Here is a 20140-nt window from a genome sequence, read left to right on the forward strand (position 1 = left end):
AACATCCTGTCCCTCCCTTCCTACCTCCCTTTCCCTTCCCCTCCGCATCTTTCCCTCAACCCACTTTAGTGGCCTCTCTATCTGCACCCCTATTTTCTTGTCTACTCTTATATTATTGAGTAATATTGGATGTTATACGTATGTTGTTTTTTGTAGATTCAGTGTCTATCTACTTATTGCTATTGTTATGTTACATAAATAGGAGTAGTCTAAAAAGCGTATGACCACTCTATTCACCCCATCAGCAGGTGAATTACCGTCAAGGAAACAAAAATGGGTATAATTTTGGGGAAACTAGTATCACTATCATAATATCATAATTTTGTTTCCACTAATCTAACACCAGTAATAAGGATATAATTCTTGTACCGTGCTGAGTCTAGTGAATGAAGAGTTTCATACATCTTGAATTATATTACTTGTCATTAATTTAAAGTGATGCACGATTTTCATATACGGTCGGCCTTCATTAAGACGGACTAATAGGCAGACCAGGGTGTGTCTCTTAGCTAATCATCCAGTTTAACCAGCAATACCTACATATATATATATATATATATATATATATATATATATATATATATAATATAAATATAATATATATAATATTTATATATCTATATATTAGCCTCCAATTAGCCTCTCCTACATCAAAAACCCCTAAGAAAAGGGGAGCCGTCCTACGGCTTGCTACCTACCACCGCGTAGGTAGCGGATGTAGCGTCATACCTGAAGATAGCATACTAGCTTGGTGGCACAGTTGAAAGAAGGGGGGCCGGTTGAAACATAAGGGCGGGATTTCACTGGGCAACACTGCTTCCTCGCCCAGAAATAGATTTTTCCTACGTCAAAATCCCATTTCTGGACTCAGCTGTGTCGCTCCGTGAAATTGTACCAGAGAAAACACCAAGCTACTAGCATAAAACTAAGAGCAATAAAAAGATAACTACAAAAGGGTGCAAATGAAAAACATAGTATAATATAAATCAATATGATAAATATTATATACATATAAATTGTAAGCCTTAATTTAAAGGTAATAAACTTGAAATTAAAACATGATAGGCATTGAACCAACAAATTGTTTACAATGTAGGTTGAGAAAGGCACCTATAAACTAATTATTATGTACATATGACATAAATCTGCCCAGTATTAAAAATACGCTACTGGGTTGAGGTAGACTGATACTGAGGCTGGTAGGAAGGAGGATGGAAGGAGACAAGGTAACTACTGCAAACTACTTCCAACCGTAGCAGGGGAAACAGTGTTCCCCACAGCTACCACCGGGAACTTAAGGTCCTCCAAAGACTTAAGATAGTGGCGTTTAAAAACTGAGAGGGATTTCCAACCGGTATATCTCTTCAGACCTTTGAAGCTCATGTGCTGGAAGAAATTAATTGACGTTGCTATAGCTCTAATGTCATGTACGCGTGGGAATGACTGTGGGTTGGCCTTCTTAATGAAATAAAGAATTTGTCTACGCCTTTCAGAGAGATGGTGCTACCTTTCTCTCTAACGAACTGAGGCCCTTTGGATTTCATAGAAGTCCTATGTAGGAAATCCTTTAATGTTTTCACAGGGCACAGGGATGTGTCCTTTGGGAGCGGAATAATTTTCCATGAAACCCACCTATCTAGAGGATCCTCATTCTTGGCAAGAAACCTGTGATCTGGAGAAAGTAATACTTCTCCCGAAGATAGGAACTGAATATGACCTGGGTCCCTGCATAAAGAAGACAACTCTGAAATTCTAGCTCCCGAAGCTTGGCTGATTAGAAATAGAGTTATCCGCAAAAGAGATTGATAGTCACATTCTGAGTTGTTAATATCCGATGCCAACTTAAGGACATCGTTTAGGAACCATGAAACTACTGTTGGTCTTTCAACAAGCCTGGTGCAAGCCCTGGGGATTGAGGTAAAGTAAGAATCTGTTAAGTTTATGTCAAACTCGAATTGGAAAATCTTTTTCAAGGCTGATTTAGTTGTGGTTATTGTACTAGCTGCCAAACCTTGTTCAAATAAATGCCTGAAGAAGGTGGTAGCTAAATTTGTGGTCATGGTATGAACATTTGATTCATTGAGGAAGACAGCCAGCTTCTTGACTGCCGAATCGTATTGGCGAAGTGTTGACTCTCGCTTATCTGATTCCAAGAACAGGATGTTCTGAGCGTCTATGTCCGCACCCCTCTGCGCAGCAAACTTCATGAAGTCCATAAAGTTAGGGTTTTGTGAAGACCTGAGGAATGGAACACAGTCTTCGTTTGGACTTGTTGGGACAGCATGGGCTTCGGCAGCCGATGAGGACTCAGGCCTAATTCTATCATAAGAGGAAACCAATTGCTCTTCGGCCAGTTGGTGGCTATGAGAGCCACCTGGCCCTCAAAAGATCTCAACTTGTGCAGAACTTTCAAGAGAAGGTTCACTGGAGGAAAAAGATATATCCTCCTTCATTGGTTCCAATCTATGGCCAGTGCGTCCGTGGCGAAAGCTAGAGGGTCTAGGTTGGGAGCCACATAACATGGAAGCTTGTGATTTGATTCTGTTGCAAACAGATCCACCTCAAGCCCCGGTACCATGTGACGCACCCACCTGACTTGTCCAGAGACCACTCTGACTCCAGAGGAACTGAGCGTGAAAGCGCGTCTGCTACCACGTTCTGAATCCCTGCTAGGTGAGTGGCCGATAGATGCCAACTGTTCTTGGCTGCGAGAGAGAAGATGGCTATCATCACGTGGTTTAGATGACTTGATTTTGAGCCTCCCCTGTTAATGCAGTGCACGACTATGGCACTGTCGAGCACCAGCTTTATGTGTGATTTCTTGGCCGAACGAAGTTTCCTTAGGGTAAGGAACACTGCCATAGCTTCCAGGACGTTTATATGAAGCTGTTGGAACTGAGGGGATCAAGTTCCTTGTACCTTCCTGTATTTAGAGTATCCCCCCCAACCTGTTAGTGACGCATCTGTGTGAATCACTAAGGCCGGAGGGGGAAACTGTAGCGGGATCTTCTTCGCTAAATTCTTCGCCTCCGCCCAAGGGCGGAGACGTTTGCGCAGAATCTCTGGGATCGGGGCGAGCCTGTCCCAGGATCTTGCGTTGGCCCTGGATTGCCAAAGCCGATTGATGTCCTTGAGTTTGGCTTTCAGAAGTACGTCCGTCACTGAAGCAAATTGTAGAGAACCCAGGATCCTCTCCTGGTTTCTCTGGGATGTCTGTTTGCACTTCAGAAACTGCCTGGTTGCCTTGGCTATCTCTTTCCTCTTCGCCGGAGGAATGGAAAGAGTATGAGAATCCAAGTACCACTGGATGCCCAGCCACTGAAACTGGGACTCCTGAGTCAGGCGGGACTTCCCCCTGTTGATCTTGAATCCGAGATGTTCGAGGAAACAGATCACCTTGTCCGTAGCCTTGTTGCATTCTTCAATGCTTGCCGCCCACACCAGCCAACCGTCCAGATAGGCTACTTCCATGATGCCCTGTGACTTTAGTTCCTGCACTACCGTTTCCGCCAACTTCGTAAAGATCCTGGGGGCTATATTGAGCCCGAAGGGGATTACCTTGAAAGAGAAGGCTTGTTTGCCTAATTTGAAGCCTAGAAACGGACGGAAGTGCCGTGCTATCGGGACATGATAGTAGGCGTCTGTAAGATCTATAGAGGTGTTGACGACCCCACGGGGAAGTAAGGTCCACACCTGAGAGATGGTCAGCATCTTGAACTTTTCACAGCAAATGGCTAAGTTTAGACGGGACAAGTCTAAGATCACCCTTCGCTTGTCTGAGCCTTTCTTTGGAACGCTAAACAAGCGCCCTTGAAATTTTAAATACCTTGTCTTTGACACCGCCCCTTTTTGAAGGAGGTCTTGAGAGTATTCTATTAACTCCGGTGTCGGCTCCTGATAGAAGGTGTTGGGTGGAGGAGGACCTGCGATCCAACTCCAGCCTAGGCCTCTGGATACGATGCTTTGTGCCCAATTGCTGAACTCCCAACGATGACGAAAGTGGTACAGCCTCCCTCCTACCTGCGAGACATCATTGGGCTGATGATGGACGCAATCCGCGGCCTCCCCTTGCAGCTCTGGCACGGCCGGTTGCTCTGCTGCCGGCATGTTGACGAAAGGGACCTCTAGCCCTCCCCCCCGTGCCGAACCTATTGAAGACCTGAAATGCCTGGTTCTCATAGGCCTGATTAAAGGCAGGAGAGACAACGAATGAGGCCGAAGGCTGCTGCTGTTGAGGCTGCAGAAGAACAAACTGCTGCTGGGGCTGGGCCTTAGAGGTGGAGGGTTGAAGCACAGGGACGGCTTGAACCAACGTCTTATGTTGAGAAGCCTGGAAAGGCTGGAACCTCTTAGGCTTCTTTTTGGGCTTGGAACTTGAGGAGGAGGAATCCGGTTTTCTCTTGTATACTATGCCCCAACGAACTTTTATCCTCTGATTGAGGCGTGCAGCTTCGTGTTGGACTTCGTTAACAACCAAGGCCGGAAAGAGATCTGCACCCCAAATGGAAGAAACCAGGAGTTTATTTGGTTCATGCCTAATTGTAGATTCGGCTAGGACATGCTTTCTGCAGTTTCTCCTAGCCACCGCAAAGTCGTACAGGTCACATTGCATGCTAAGCAGTAACGACTTCGCAATGACCTTAAATAGCGGTTCTTGTGCATATTCAAGGGCCGCAGTTTCGGTCATCACCAGCGAGTTAAGAGACCTAGCAAGCCTTGTCCTAGCGTCGAACTCCGTTTGTATCAAAGTATCTGAGAGCCTAGGGAGACGTTCGCTAAATAGGGTGATCGCACAGTCTGGTTTTAAGCTTCCCTACAGAGAAGGTTGCCGGAAGGTCTACCCAAATGTCATCACCCCCTGGAAGCAACAATGATGTAGGGTCGGTCTCCCTCAGTTGAGGCATAGGCTCATCCCTCATAACTGCCTGAAGAGTGAGTTCCGCTACTTTAGAAGTGAACGGTAACAGATTCTCGTCATCCGTTGTAAACATCGTGAACGGACTCTTGAAGGCCGTTACTTTGGTATTCGCGCAGTTCCACTCGTCCAGACTGCGAATCCACGCCTGTTGGGCTTGGTCCCTCGAAAGGATTACAGTTCCCTTCTTTGGGACCTTGTCCTCCCTAACTAGAGCAGACTCCGTAAGGCGAACATAGCCGATGAAAGGAGCCTGTAACCCCGGAGGGTAGAACTCGAAGTCTTCAAGCCTTCGAGTACCGCAACCCTCAATGGTTAACATTCCGTTGACACAAGGGGCGTAGTTCGCCACCCTCCAAGGATTACTCGGGTGGCAAGGAGGGAGAGTGGAACTGTCTGGCATAACCTGGCCTGGTGCCAACTGACTGGGATGCACCATACCCGACACACCCTGCTGGAGCCCTGCCATTAAGGACTCCTGTGTACCTAACCTCTGAAGTACTTACTTCTTGGACCAAGTTGCCTAAATTACCGATCTATTCCAATATATTCATGGCGAACATATCTGAATAAAAGGAGGGGGACCCTGCCTTCTCCTCTGGTACCCTATGAGGTACCTGACCCTTGGAGGTTGATGGAATGGGATGTGAAGGGGAAGGGTAAGACTTCCCCTTCAGAGGCTTAGACTTCAAGGACCTTGGCAGGGACTTCTGCCTGGGTTTGTCCACTCCGGGATGTGGAGCCGGAGTTTTATGACTTATGCTATCATATGATCTTTTGGGGTTGTCTTTAGCTTTTTGCAGTAGTTTAGAATGAAGTTTACTTTTGACTTTAGGAATTGCCGAGAGGGATTTCGACCTAGAAGGAGGTAATCATCCGGCGAAACCTTGAAAAGAATTAGAAGAGGAAGGAGAAGAAGTATCAGAAGCGCTCAAGGAAAGACTCGGAGCACTTGGAAGACTAGCCTCATTACCACTCTTACCATAGCCCATGTCTAAAGTCAGGGGCTCTTGAACCATATCTGGAGCAGGCACTTCCTCCATTAGTTCCTGCTGCGAAATTTCCTCCGACTGTCCAGCAACTGCAGCCTTAATAGAGGCGATGACAGGGGCTGCCAACTTCGGGTCCACATAGCCCGCACTTTTTCCTGCCAGGAAGATTAAGGTAGCCAAATCTTGCGACAGGATGTACGGCTTCGCTTGGCCAACGTTGCGCCCGAAGCCACCTACCCAAACCTTGAGGGTGGAGAGAGCAGCGTCCCGGACAGCCTTCAAGGCCTGTAAGAGAAGGAAATTGTTAACCAAGAACTTAAGTTAATATTCTATAAACAAAATTAGAGTTATATTACTCTTAAACTATACCATGTTACATGTGAATAACCACCCTAAAGTTAGCTGTGAGCCCCGAGGAAGGGGAACTTACGTCGGAGGTAACCCGTTTCGACTAGGTTGTAGCAGGCAAAACAGTTTTCATGGTGCCACACGATCGACCCCTCCAGTTGAACGGCGCAAGAGGCATGGCTCCGGCAAATGTCGTGTCCACAAGGGTCTTGGATCACGGCGTTACAGCCGGCAACCAAACAATGGGTGGCCTGTAAGAATAATGATACATGAGTACCATTGACAACAGGTATAGGAAGTTCTAGGTAACATTTAATAATACCGGAGTATCCCGGACTAACAAAATATGTCCGAACCTGCCAAACCTTCCATGCACTCTACTAAGCATTCTGGAGTTGTAGCAGTGGGAAGCAGATGCATTCAGGACAGACCGGAGCATAGGCCGCTAACCACTGACGCTACTATATAAAACCGGAGAGGAGGAGCACTAGCGAAAGCTGAGACCGGAACGGTGGAACCCGAAGGTTCCCTAATCAAAATAACACTACAGGCAGTCCCCGGGTTACGACGGTGTCGGCTTACGACGTTCCGAGGTTACGACGCTTGTCAATAGACGTTATTTCCAGGGTTATGACGCATGTTCCAGGGTTACGTCGCATGTTCCAGGGTTACGACGCCTACAACACTCATCTGGGAGATGAAATATGACACCAAAAATGCAAAATAATCAATATTCGAAGGTTTTTTTTGATGAAAAATGCCATAAGAATGCAGTTTACATAGTTTTCAATGCATCCAAAGCATTAAAAGTAAGGTTTTCTTAGGATTTTTGACTATGTTCCGGCTTGCGACGATTTTTGGCTTACAACGCGTCTGAAGAACGTAAATGATATAATAAAATAATAAAATAATATTCGCCTGACGGAGGCAAAGTCACCGAAGAGACGTTCACCTCCGAGACTCCGGATATAGCCGGAAGCCTGTTCCGTCATTAGACGGGAAGGGAGTGTCAGAGGGCGAATGGAGTAAGGATCCCAAAGAGCCGAGGGGGGCCGAGCTCGCCCGAACCAGGTCAGAACCGAAGTTGGGTAAGCGAAGCTCCTCCCCCACGCTGGGATGAGGTCGGCTGAGAAGCGTCACCCGCAAACCGAGGGCCTGTGGGCCCCCCTTCCACCCCTCCACGAGAACTCGGGTCGGTCATCAGGGACAACGTGAGCAATATAAGCACCCACCTAAGTGGAGGCTGTGAGGAGGGGGGAAAGGTAGGTCGGCAGAAGGAGACGATCATGTGACCACCCACCTCCCTTGCGGTATCATGAACCACGAGAGAGACCGAGAGGGAGGCTAGAGGACTAGCCTAGCCGACCCAACACAAATACAAAGCATAAATAAAATAAGAATAAAATATGTACTGGACACGGGGTGGGAAAATAAAAATAAGAAAGAGGAACAGAACAGTCCTAGGACAACCCAGTAAGACCACCCGATACGAATGGCCCCAACCAGGAAATCCCAGAAGCTGGCCTAGGCTGGGACGTAAGAACAAAGGACAGGCGGCCAGAGAAGAAAACGACTAACAAAAGGAACGAAATAAGCAGTATTGTTAAATAAAATCAATACATGAATAAAGAATAACACTCGTTCCAGATGGGCACGAAACAGAGACGTGCTCAGAAGAAAAACCCCGACCCAGCGCATAAGGAGAAAATACAATAAAATAAAATAAAATAAATACAAAAAAATTAAATATAACCGCCAAAAATAGCATCCAAAACACTGGGATGATAAATAAAAAGTGCTATTACGAATCGGATCACTAGGTATGGAAGACCACGTGAAACCGAAGGGACACACAAAGTGAACGCTCTAATGGCGGCTCAGAGCCGCCGCCTCATGATGCGACGACTCCTAAAAACCTAAATAATAAGGGCACGAAGGCCAGAAAACACTCCCTAAATAGTGGTAACACTTAAACCAGTACTTAACTTGGATGCCGATGGAGATTGACGATCCATAATGAAGGAAAAAATCCAAAATAGCAAAAACATGAGTAAGAAAAAACGCGTGCGTCTCTTGTACGGCTATCAGAAGGAATGACGCTACATCCGCTACCTACGCGGTGGTAGGTAGCAAGCCGTAGGACGGCTCCCCTTTTCTTAGGGGTTTTTGATGTAGGAGAGGCTAATTGGAGGGGGTGCTGTGGTAGTGGTTTTCACTCGCCCCAGAACTATACCGACACCTTTTAATGAAGGTGAGCGAGCCGGAATTTTCTGGCAGGTTCAATATAGCAGTTCTCTGGTATTATAGCAATATTTTACCTTAGAAATAGTGCTGAAGGAACTTATTTCACAGAGCGACACGGCTGAGCCCAGAAATATATATATATATATATATATATATATATATATATATATATATATATATATTATATATATATATATAAACACACACACACACACACAGTCTGCCTTCATTAAGATAGACTAATAGGCAGACCAGGGTGTCTCTCTAGCTAATCATCCAGATATATAATATTAGTAATATTATAAATATATATAATATATATCATACTTATTATATATATATACATTACATATACATAACATACCATACATACATACATAGCATAGATACATACTACATAACATACATACATACATACTACATACATACAATACATATATATACATATATATATATATATATATATATATATATATATATATATATATATATATATATATATATATACATATATATATATATATATATATATATATATATATATATATATATATATATATATATATATATATATATATATACAGTACCAGTCATAATACTTTGCGTGGTAGGGAAGATGGAAGAAGAGAAAGAGTACAACAATCTAAAAATATTTAAGAAAAATCAATTATTAAAGCAACCATCATAAAATTTGGAATGAATAATCACCAACTCCTGCCCTAGTACTTGATAGGCATGCCACAACGTTTATGGACTTTTTGGAGTGTCCTGGGCATTGAATCTGCAAACCGCGGCAGGAGGGACTCGTCCAGATCGTCCCAAGCGTGTTTCAAACTTTGTGCTGCAAGACGTGTCCACATTCAGTAACTTTCTTTTTATGATTGCTTAATGATTGAAATGGCTGGGGAATTCCCTGGCTAGTCATGGATATATTCAATTCCACAATCTCTAAGCCACAAAGTATTCTGTTAGGCGGTATGATCCCCAGTGCACGAATCTTAATCCAATGCCATTGAAAATCAGCCATTGAAACGAAAAAAAATACAGCTGAGTGAAATTGACTAATTGGGAATTCAACTAGAGCTACTGGCTCACTCACAGAAAGTGTAACTCTGTGTAAGAACTCTTCAGTAACCTGTTGGATGTTGTGACAGTTGGATGTCGAATTCTTTTCTCATGCTCTTCCATAGCCGTTGCTAACATTATTTTGTGTGGTTGAGTGAGTGTGGTTGTATTAACAATGTCTAAACCGTATACTTCCATTGAGATATCGTGTGAGTGTGATACAACTTTACGAGGAAGGCCTTAAAACTGGTGTAATTAGCCAAATAATTGGCGTGAAACAACGGACTGTCCAGAACATTCTGAAAACTTTTCGTGAATTGAGAGGGAAAGAAGTACCCAAGGCTAGGACCAGCACTGGGAGGCCCCCTATTATTAGTAATAGGGGGTTAAGAGTTCTCGCCAGGAACATTGAGGTCTCAATGTTCCTGGCGAAAACTCTTAACCCCTTCTTACTAATAATATGGTGCCTCCCAGTGCTGGTCCTAGCCCTAGGTACTTCCTTCCCTCCCGACTCACGAAAAGTTTTCAGAATGTTCTGGACAGTCCGTTGTTTCACGCCAATTATTTGGCTAATTACACCAGTTTTAAGGCCTTCCTCGTAAAGTTGTATCACACTCACACGATATCTCAATGGAAGTATACGGTTTAGACATTGTTAATACAACCACACTCACTCAACCACACAAAATAATGTTAGCAACGGCTATGGAAGAGCATGAGAAAAGAATTCGACATCCAACTGTCACAACATCCAACAGGTTACTGAAGAGTTCTTACACAGAGTTACACTTTCTGTGAGTGAGCCAGTAGCTCTAGTTGAATTCCCAATTAGTCAATTTCACTCAGCTGTATTTTTTTTCGTTTCAATGGCTGATTTTCAATGGCATTGGATTAAGATTCGTGCACTGGGGATCATACCGCCTAACAGAATACTTTGTGGCTTAGAGATTGTGGAATTGAATATATCCATGACTAGCCAGGGAATTCCCCAGCCATTTCAATCATTAAGCAATCATAAAAAGAAAGTTACTGAATGTGGACACGTCTTGCAGCGCAAAGTTTGAAACGCGCTTGGGACGATCTGGACGAGTCCCTCCTGCCGCGGTTTGCAGATTCAATGCCCAGGACACTCCAAAAAGTCCATAAACGTTGTGGCATGCCTATCAAGTACTAGGGCAGGAGTTGGTGATTATTCATTCCAAATTTTATGACGGTTGCTTTAATAATTGATTTTTCCTGAATATTTTTAGTTTGTTGTACTCTTTTTCTTCTTCCATCTTCCCTACCACGCAAATATTATGACTGGTACTGTATATATATATATATATATCATACATCTATATATATATATATATATAATATATATATATATATAAGATATATATATATATCTATATATATATATAAATATATATATATATATATATATATATATATATGATATATATATATATATATATATATAATATAGATATATTATATATATATATATATATATATCTATATATATATATAGATATATAATATATAAATATATAATATATATATATATAGATATATAGATATATATATATAGATATATATATATATAATATATATATATATATATATATATATATATATATATATATATATATATATACACAGTGGTACCTCGACATACAAAATTAATCCATTCCGAGGCGGCCTTCGTAGCCTGAGCTTTTTGTATCTTGATCTGCATTTTACATGTAAATTGCATAATTCGTTCCAAGCCCTACAAAAGCACCCCAGTAAATTTTAAAATAAAGCTAAATTACCAATAAGCAATGAAATAGTACAACAATTTGGACCATTCAGTACCTAACTTAATACGTACTACTAATATGTACCTGTAAATAAAGTGTATTCATGTACATAGTATACAAGAAATACTGTACATACATACATATGTATGTAGTAAAATGAGGAACCTTACTTTTTGAGTGAGGCTATCTCCGAAAGTGGCGACAGAGGAGGAGGACAAACGGCAGAAAATTAGTTACGTAGTACGTACACTTAACTTAATGAAACACATTAAAAATGTCAGGAAACATAAACTTAACTTTACGAAACACATTAATAAAACCGTAACACTTAACTTTACAAAAAACTTAAAATTAAATTTTTATTTTTTTTTATACATTTATTTGTTTACTTTTTTATACTTTATGTTTTTTTTATTTTTTATTTTTTTATTTCAATTTCTTCACCACCAAATGGATACCAGTCCGTTTACAGAATTTTTCGAACCACCCATGAGAAGCCTTGAAGTCTGGGGTTGCCGTCGATGTCCCCTCTCCTCCGTCGTCTTCGGCCTGGGCAATCAAATCGCCGAAAATAGCGTTAGCGTATCGCCAGCGATTTCTTTGTCCTCAGTCCATAGAAGAAGCAGCCTCTCCATCTCATCATGCACGTGGCTCCTCTTGTTGGAGAAAATAGTCACGGCCTTGGAAGGTGTACCTGCATTGATGGCTTCCTTCTGCTTAAGGATGGTGCCTATCGTCGACGGATTTCAGCCGTATTCCTTAGCGATCACGCTCAACCGCATGCTAGCTTTATACTTTTTTATCATCTCCATTTTTGTCTGCATAGGAATCATCCTCCTTTCCGTGAACTTTAGCAACTTTCTTGGGACCCATGAGACTATACTGTACGTAATTAAGTTATGTAGTATACTAATTAAGTCCTCACACAACATGATAAAGTAGTACAACGAAATCACTAACACGAATTTACGTTAACAAACGAAATCGTATATGTGAACGAACGAATTCTGCGTTCATACGATAACGCTGGCGCAAAGCAATGGTTGAAGAAGAACTCCGCTACGTAGATGCATGATGGGAGAGATGCTGACCAATAGGAGAGCAGGATCTTATGGCGGTGACTAGCATCAGGAACCAATGGGAGAGCGGGAGGATGTGTATTTCTGGTGATAGAAGTTCATTCTCTACGTGGTTCGGAAGTCACGTAAAGCCGTTGGTCCCGTTGCTGAATAACCACTGGTTCCATGCAATGTAAAAAAAAACCACCATACAATATACTCAGTTGGCAGCGCGCAAGTTTTAAAATTGTTATCGGTGGTCTGGGCGAATCTCGGGACTTTACAGCAACAACCTTTCGTATCCTGAACTATTTTCGTATGTAGAGCCAAAAAAATCTTTGTATTTGCTTTCGTAACTCGAATTTTTTGAAAGTTGAGCCTTTCGTATGTCGAGGTACCACTGTAATTATATATATATATATATATACACTATATATATATGATATGTGTATGTATGTGTGTGTGTATATATATATATATATAATATAATATATATATCTATATATATATATATATATATATATATAGCTATACTATACATACACATACACATATACTATACACACACATACATACACATATGCATACATACATATATACATACATACATTACATGCATACATATAAATGCAGTGAATCCCCTTATTCGCGGACTCAAGCATTCGGGGATTTCTCTCTGGAACATATTCGTACCCACACTATTCACGGAAAATTCGCCCATTTGCTGTATTTTTCTGAGAAATATCCACAAATTCAAGTTTTTTTTTTATCAATTTCATGGTAAAAAGCACTTTTTGTGATAAAACTATTAAAAAAACTAGGTGTAAACTTTTTTAGTGGGTTTTTCTTGAGTATTTACTAATAAAATAGGCAGTTTTTAACATTTTTATAGGGATTTCAACTTCGTGGATTCTAGCTATTCACCCGGGGTGGGGGTTGGGGCGGCTCTGGTATGCATCCCCCGCGAATATGGGGAGAACACTGTACCTATAAATACACCGTTTTGTTATTTTTATAAAGAGTATGAATAATAAACCAATATAGAAAAGTTTGAATTTAACCTCATAGTATAAGATGAAAAATTAAGAATAAACATGATAAAAATGATAGAAATCAGCAATATATGTAGAGGCCTAGGCTGAGATATGAATGCATAATTGTGTAATCAAGCATCACTACTGCAGCAAAAGCTTTTTTCCTTTTTTCATATTTCATTTTAGTTATTTATTCATTACACATTATTATTTATATTAATGTACTGTAAAAATGAATGTGAGATCATTCAGATCATCAATAATAAAATAGTGGGACAATTAAGACCATACGTTCACTAGCACACTTTTTTTTCGACAAAAACATTTTGTAAAACGCCAAAATATATATGATCTAAATAATTGAAATTCAGCTTGGGGAATTTTAACGATAAGACTAAAAAATATATTTCATCACAGAAATCTTGAAGAGGGTTGTCAACAGTTTGTAGTCATATTTTTTAATTGAAATGTCAATTAATAGAACAGAGGTAGAGGGCTGTTGTTGGCTAACAGATCACCATGGCAACCAGCCAGCCAATCTGGTTTTAGGTGTATTCTGTCTGTGTGTGTTTGGAATATGTACGATACATATATTTTTAATAATGTATCTATTTTACAGGGTAATATGAAGGATAGAATGAATTCCTTCCCTCAAAATATATGAAAAATAAAAGATGATAAAAACAATGATAGAATTAAGCTGCATAGAGGAAATCTCTCTCTCTCTCTCTTTCTCTCTCTCTCTTTCTCTCTCTCTGTGTATGTGTGTGTTTCATATCATTTGCCACATAAACACAAGTACTGTTCAGTAACTTGGCTTTTGTCTTTGTAAAATTGACCTTTGTTATTTCTTTCTTTCGTAATAATATATGTAAAATTGACCTTTGTTATATCTTTCTTTCGTAATAATATACAAAGTATCGTACTCTAGCAAATAGGCAGCAGATAGGTAAAATTGTTGGCTACGATACTTCCTACCATTCTAGACAATAGTGTGTTGTGTACTGTATAAATCCAGAGCTGTATATAAAGAATGAAAATATAAATTATAAATGAAAAGGAAAACTGTATACACAATGATGGAGGAACAGGAACTTTCTTAAATCGTGAATGTGCATGCATTTTTTAATTAAATCGGCTGACCTTCTCTGGTGTCCGTCTTATCCAATATCCAGATTAATGGGGTCGGGTTTAATGAGGGTCGACTGTACATACCTAGTTTTGAGATAGGCTCTAAATTGGATTTTACTTATATTTCTTAGAGTGGGTACTGTCGTTTATGAGTACAACAAACTTTAGGTGTATGTGCCACATCTTTTAATTGTTTACCATATATAACCTTGCCCGCTCTTTTTGTAGTTCTTCACTTTTTGGGGGAAAAAATGGAAAATTACAAATTTTTCCTTTGTAATTTCCCAGTACTTATATTTGCAGCCATCAATGCAACACACATGTGGCATTATGTAGTACTATATACACTCAATAATTGAGGAATTCTTAAGTCTACTTTAATTACAATTACATTTAAAAGAAAACTATCTTGGAAAACAGTATTTATTGCATATTGTAAATTCCAGAGAGGTATTCGGGAGAGAGATGACAAAATCAGCAATTAAGACAAGGAGAGAGAGGGAGGGAGGGAGAGGGAAGGAAATGGAGATAGCGGCCTTTCAATTGTTTAGATGAGTCCTGCTGATTCATGCAACTTTGCCTTTAAAAGTCAAGAGTAAATGCCTGAACTAACACAATTTGACAGTACACTCTATTACCAGAAATTAGCAGGTGTCTTATACCTGCGTCAAAGTACCATTTCAATCTAATAATTAGTTTGAATAGTAAAGCACCTCAGTACTCAAATACATTTTTCCATCCTTGTTGCTAACCTTGTTATCTCACATTTTTTTTTTATCATATCGGAATTTGTAACCTTTCACACTTTTTACCTTGCATTTAATATGTAAATAGACCATCTTGTTTGATTCCACCTTTTTTACTTCCAGTCAGGGGTCACAGTTTATGTAAATACTTAACTCCTTTTAGTAGTGCAGGCTCAAGATTACCTTCATGCATCCAACTTTTCTTGAGCCAGCCATTTATACTAATTATTATTATTCTAATCATCCATACATAGTTTATAGTTTCATATCCTTCAGTTTCCAGATGGTCACTTTGTCCTCTTCTTACAAAAATTTTCAGACTCTGATTAATACATACTGTAATATCTGAAAGAAATTCACACCATATTCTATTTGGTATCCATTATTGTTGATAATTACAGTAAGAAGTATTTAGAAACTGATTACAGGGTTTAAGTTTATAGTTCTAAGTTTTCATAGAAACTGATTAATAAATCATGGTTTAGAAAGAAGTTAAGCATTGAAATTTTGTTTCTCAAAATTTTTTTTGCAACTTTATAGTGCTGTAGTTTTTTATTGGTATCAAAATGCAAAATTTCTTGTTCCTGTATTAATTGTTATCACCACATTTACAGTATTAGTTGACAATTGTGCAATTAAGGCAATACTCTGTAGCACTTTTTCCTTTAAGGTAGGCAAGTTTTTCTACTTAAAAGTTATATCGTTACCTGAAACTTAATATACCAGCCACTGTAATGCTTTTGTTAAAAGTAGAGTACAGTAGACTGTAGTAGTACTAAGTTAGAGGATTCTTATCTGACATCATTTAAAATCAAGAACTGAGACTGTAGATGTGTCCTCAATGGCATTCAGATATTTAACTTTATTCCATGGTAACTTGAAACACTTGATATAGGACAATTCTCTTCATGTGGATTTGGTAAAGGCTGTGTTCCCAAAAAGAACAGTCAGATTTGTAGAAATTATCAACTACATATGATGCATGATGTGCTAGATATGAAGATTCATGTAAATAAGCATAATGAAGATAAGCTGAAATTGTTTAGCATAGAGCATCAGAGTTGTCCACAATTTGGGTAAACTATATGAAATCAAGCAAATATGGATTACAGTTTGGCAAATAGAAATGGTAATGAGAAATTCCAAACCAAACTATGAAAAACGGCTTAGCCTGTGTTAGGTGGATTAAGTTGAAACTGTCCATCTTTGATCATGAAAATTGGCACAACTTGAATATTCAGTGAAGTAAAAAAAAAGACAGAAGCAAGCAAATAAAAACATGAAAGGCAGAAAAAAGTGCATCATGGAGATGCAGAAAAAAGTGCATCATGGAGATGAAGGGATGCTGTGAAGGAACTTTAGTACATTCACTAGTGATCCTTGACTGAAATTTTACTGAAATATTACTGATCAGCAGCTGATAATGTTGATCACATATGTAGGTCACTCATTGCCTATTTGCTTGGGAATTGTTTATAGTTCAAAATTGCTATAGTTTATGTCTGGTTATTGTAACAGAGGTAAGGTCCAAGACATAAGGTGTTTAAGCAGAAATCAGAAGAGGTGAATTGGAGAAATTATTAGACTTCATTTGATATACAAGAGAAACTTGACTCAATAAAAGAAAATGATGCTGTAAAACTGAATGATGATGATCATGGGTGCGGATAGTATTACAATGAAACCAAAGAGTTCTTGAGTCATCATTCTGGTAATAAAATGTTATCTTAGGTATGAATGGAATCGCACATGAAAACCCATGGGAAAGCATTTATATGAATGATTACATTGTATCTGTTTGCCTTTATTTTGAAAGAAATTTTATTATTGAAATATGCAGAGCTGCTTCCACTGCTATGCAACCAAGTTTTTCAAGTTATTATGATTGAATAAAGTATTCTAGGCTAGGTTAGGAATGTTACATAAATCCCAACTCCTGTTGTTAAAGAAGTTAATAAATTAGGTCATGAATCCTTGTTTTTGGTATTTTTGGATAATTTTATTTTCATATTTTTTTCTACTTTTACATAGAGTTTTAATATAAATTTATTGACAAATTCTGCATGCAGATCTGTCAGTGAAATAAATTGATGATAATTTTTGTATATAGGAAGTCTTTTGCCACTAAGCCTCACTGCTGCTTGCCTTTATCATCTTTATTATCAATTTTATGAAATTTTCCCCTAAGTCATACCAATAATGTAGGAACCATAATTAAATTCCACGTTTCCTTATCTTGAACCAGTGCCTTGAATAAAGCTTCTGTTTGTTATGTTATTTACTATTTTATTATTTTGTTGCTAGACCAAAGTGTCACTGACTATAAAGTGTGTATGTTAGTGTGAATGGTGTTTACTGTTAGTTTTAATAATGATTAGGGTATCTACAGTGAATATGAAGGTACCCAAAGAAATTTGTCATCATGAAAATGAATCATAACCACTGAAACATTTTGAGAAGTTACTATTGTTAATCTTGATGGGGTCAATGTTGCCATGTTGCACACGTCAAAGTAAATGTTGTTTTATTGGTAACCTTTTTTGCGGTGCTCTCTGATTTATTGCTCTGTTATTAAAAGCTTTGATGGTCACTTTTGTTGTCAGTTGTTATTCTCGCAACATAACATGCTGTGTTTTCAGTGAAATGTAATGTTCTGTTTTGCACAGTAATATCCAGATTTAAGCTGCAATTGATGAAGATTCAATGTGGAAAGCAGATGAATTACACGTATCATGATTATTTCACCTTTAAATTTTTATATATAGTACTCAGTTCTTGTATATTATGACCAAAACTTCTAAAGTGTTATGATTTTATTCATTTTCAAGAGGTTATGCATTCTCTTGAGGTTTCAGTGCCAGTTTTTATGGGCAAGCTTAATTATTTTTACCTTATGTTCATAATAACTATAAGAATATTAATAATAATGTTAATATGCAAGGTGTTTCCTTAATTTGCAATATCCAGAGTTTTATTTTGAGAGATTTTAATAGTAACTTTCAGGATGGTATATTATTGATTTAATGATAGTTGAATCAGATGTTATAATTGAAAAAAAAACTATATGGTTATATGCTATATTCAGTGATATTGAGCTCAAAGTGTTCTTTTTAAAGCATTTCCTTGTCGTGGTAAGCTATTAGTCATTTCAGGTGAGCAATGCAGCTAGATTTATTTCAGTATGATCTACAAAGCTTTTAAAACATTGCTGATAATAGACTGTGGCCTTTTCTTTCTCATGCTTTTTGTATGTATGGTTTGGTTTAGAACATTTTCAAGCACTGGATGCTCAATAACTAAGGTCCATCAAGGTTCTCCTCATATTCTTGCCAGGGAGGATACAACAAAATCTGAAGAATTGCCAGATGCTTGAAAATATACATTAGTGTCATTTACTTACATTCCTTGAGTTTCGTGTTGCTCGGGACGTATTTGTAGAACATCAGTTTCTCACCGTATTGGCTCTGTTTCACGTTTAGCCTTTGGATTTTTCTTGCACTGCTTTGTTTTATGTTTTTGTCCCACATATTTGGTTCCTGTTTGTTCCTTATTGTTTGAGCGTGAGTAAGAACAGGCCTAAATGTCCCCTGCCCCCTGTGTATGAAATGTCTGGTTCCTTGTCCTTCTTCACTCACTTAGTTTTGTGTTTTCACTTGTCATATAATGTGACTGTATCCTATAGGAAATAATTAGATATATTTAAGCTTCCAGTAAAAATTTTATTTAAATGGTAGTGAGTGTCGGAGGCTTGACCACATGACGGAGTTGTTACATTGGTGGGCTTTAAGGGTGCTTATTGCAGCCAGAGTTAGTGAAGAAATGTTACTCTTCTGTGTAGATAAGTGTTAAGATTATATCAGATTGGTAAATGTTTGAAAAACTTCTTCAAAGTTTCTGAATTGTTTTGGAAAGTGAATTAAGTGAATTTATCAGGAAGGAAAATTTTCAATATGAAGTGTTAAGTCTTTCAAAACGCAGTCAAGTTCTGTAAGAATACTGATGCATATTGAAGAATATTACATATATAACACATGCACTTCTTTCATTGTTACAAGCTTTCACCTCTCAGATTATCATATGAAATTTGATAGCTTTGCATGTTTGATATTTAATTGCTTCCACTTCATTTTATACACTTGCAAGCCTATAATCATAACACTTATATGCCAGTATATATTTCATACAAATGATACTCAAACATTTTAATATAATGGGCATACCTCTTTTAGCTCACTTGTACTCCCAGATAACAAACACAGCCTGCATTTAAGGAACTACATTGGAAATTGAAGTTTAGGTATGCATTCTGGATGCAAGGGGTCCCTCTATTTGTAGGTAGAATTATTAGTAGCAAATGTGCACCTCCTGCTGAGGCAGAGGTTGGCTTTACCTTAAAGCTCTTATAATAACAAGAGCATTACAACAACAAGAAGACTTAATCAAGCTGCTGCTGCTGCTGATGCTGCTGCTACTACTACTACGCTGGTGCCTGCAGGTGTCCTCTAACTAACATACACTGTTGTTCTGCTTGCCCTCTCTGTTGTGCTCACTCCCGTTCATTGGTTGGTTGGGTGGTTGGTCTCTTGCCACTAGTGGACCTTCCAGAAATCAAAGGCGGCCATCGCAAATTCCGCAATCTGGTCTCCAGCTACATAGGTATGATGACCTCCTCTCAGACACCTACCTCTCTTTTCTCATTTTTCTGTTTTTCTCTCTGTTTGTCATCTTGTCTGTTTTGTCTTTCCTGTATTTGCATCTCAAGTTCTCACCATTTTCAATTGTGTACAGTCATTAGGGAACAATAACCTTTGTATAATTTG

General features: G+C 38.9%; 1 protein-coding gene across 1 annotated transcript in view; it reads left to right on the forward strand.

Moving 5' to 3' along the window:
• Positions 1-20140, forward strand: part of LOC135215473 (phosphatidylinositol 4-phosphate 5-kinase type-1 beta-like) — a 555040-nt gene that overhangs the window by 311356 nt on the left and 223544 nt on the right. The window contains 1 exon segment of the mRNA XM_064250216.1: positions 19914-19976. Within this exon segment, the coding sequence (XP_064106286.1) occupies positions 19914-19976 (63 nt within the window).

Source organism: Macrobrachium nipponense, chromosome 5, assembly GCF_015104395.2.
Source record: "Macrobrachium nipponense isolate FS-2020 chromosome 5, ASM1510439v2, whole genome shotgun sequence".
Taxonomy (NCBI): Eukaryota; Metazoa; Arthropoda; class Malacostraca; order Decapoda; family Palaemonidae; genus Macrobrachium; species Macrobrachium nipponense.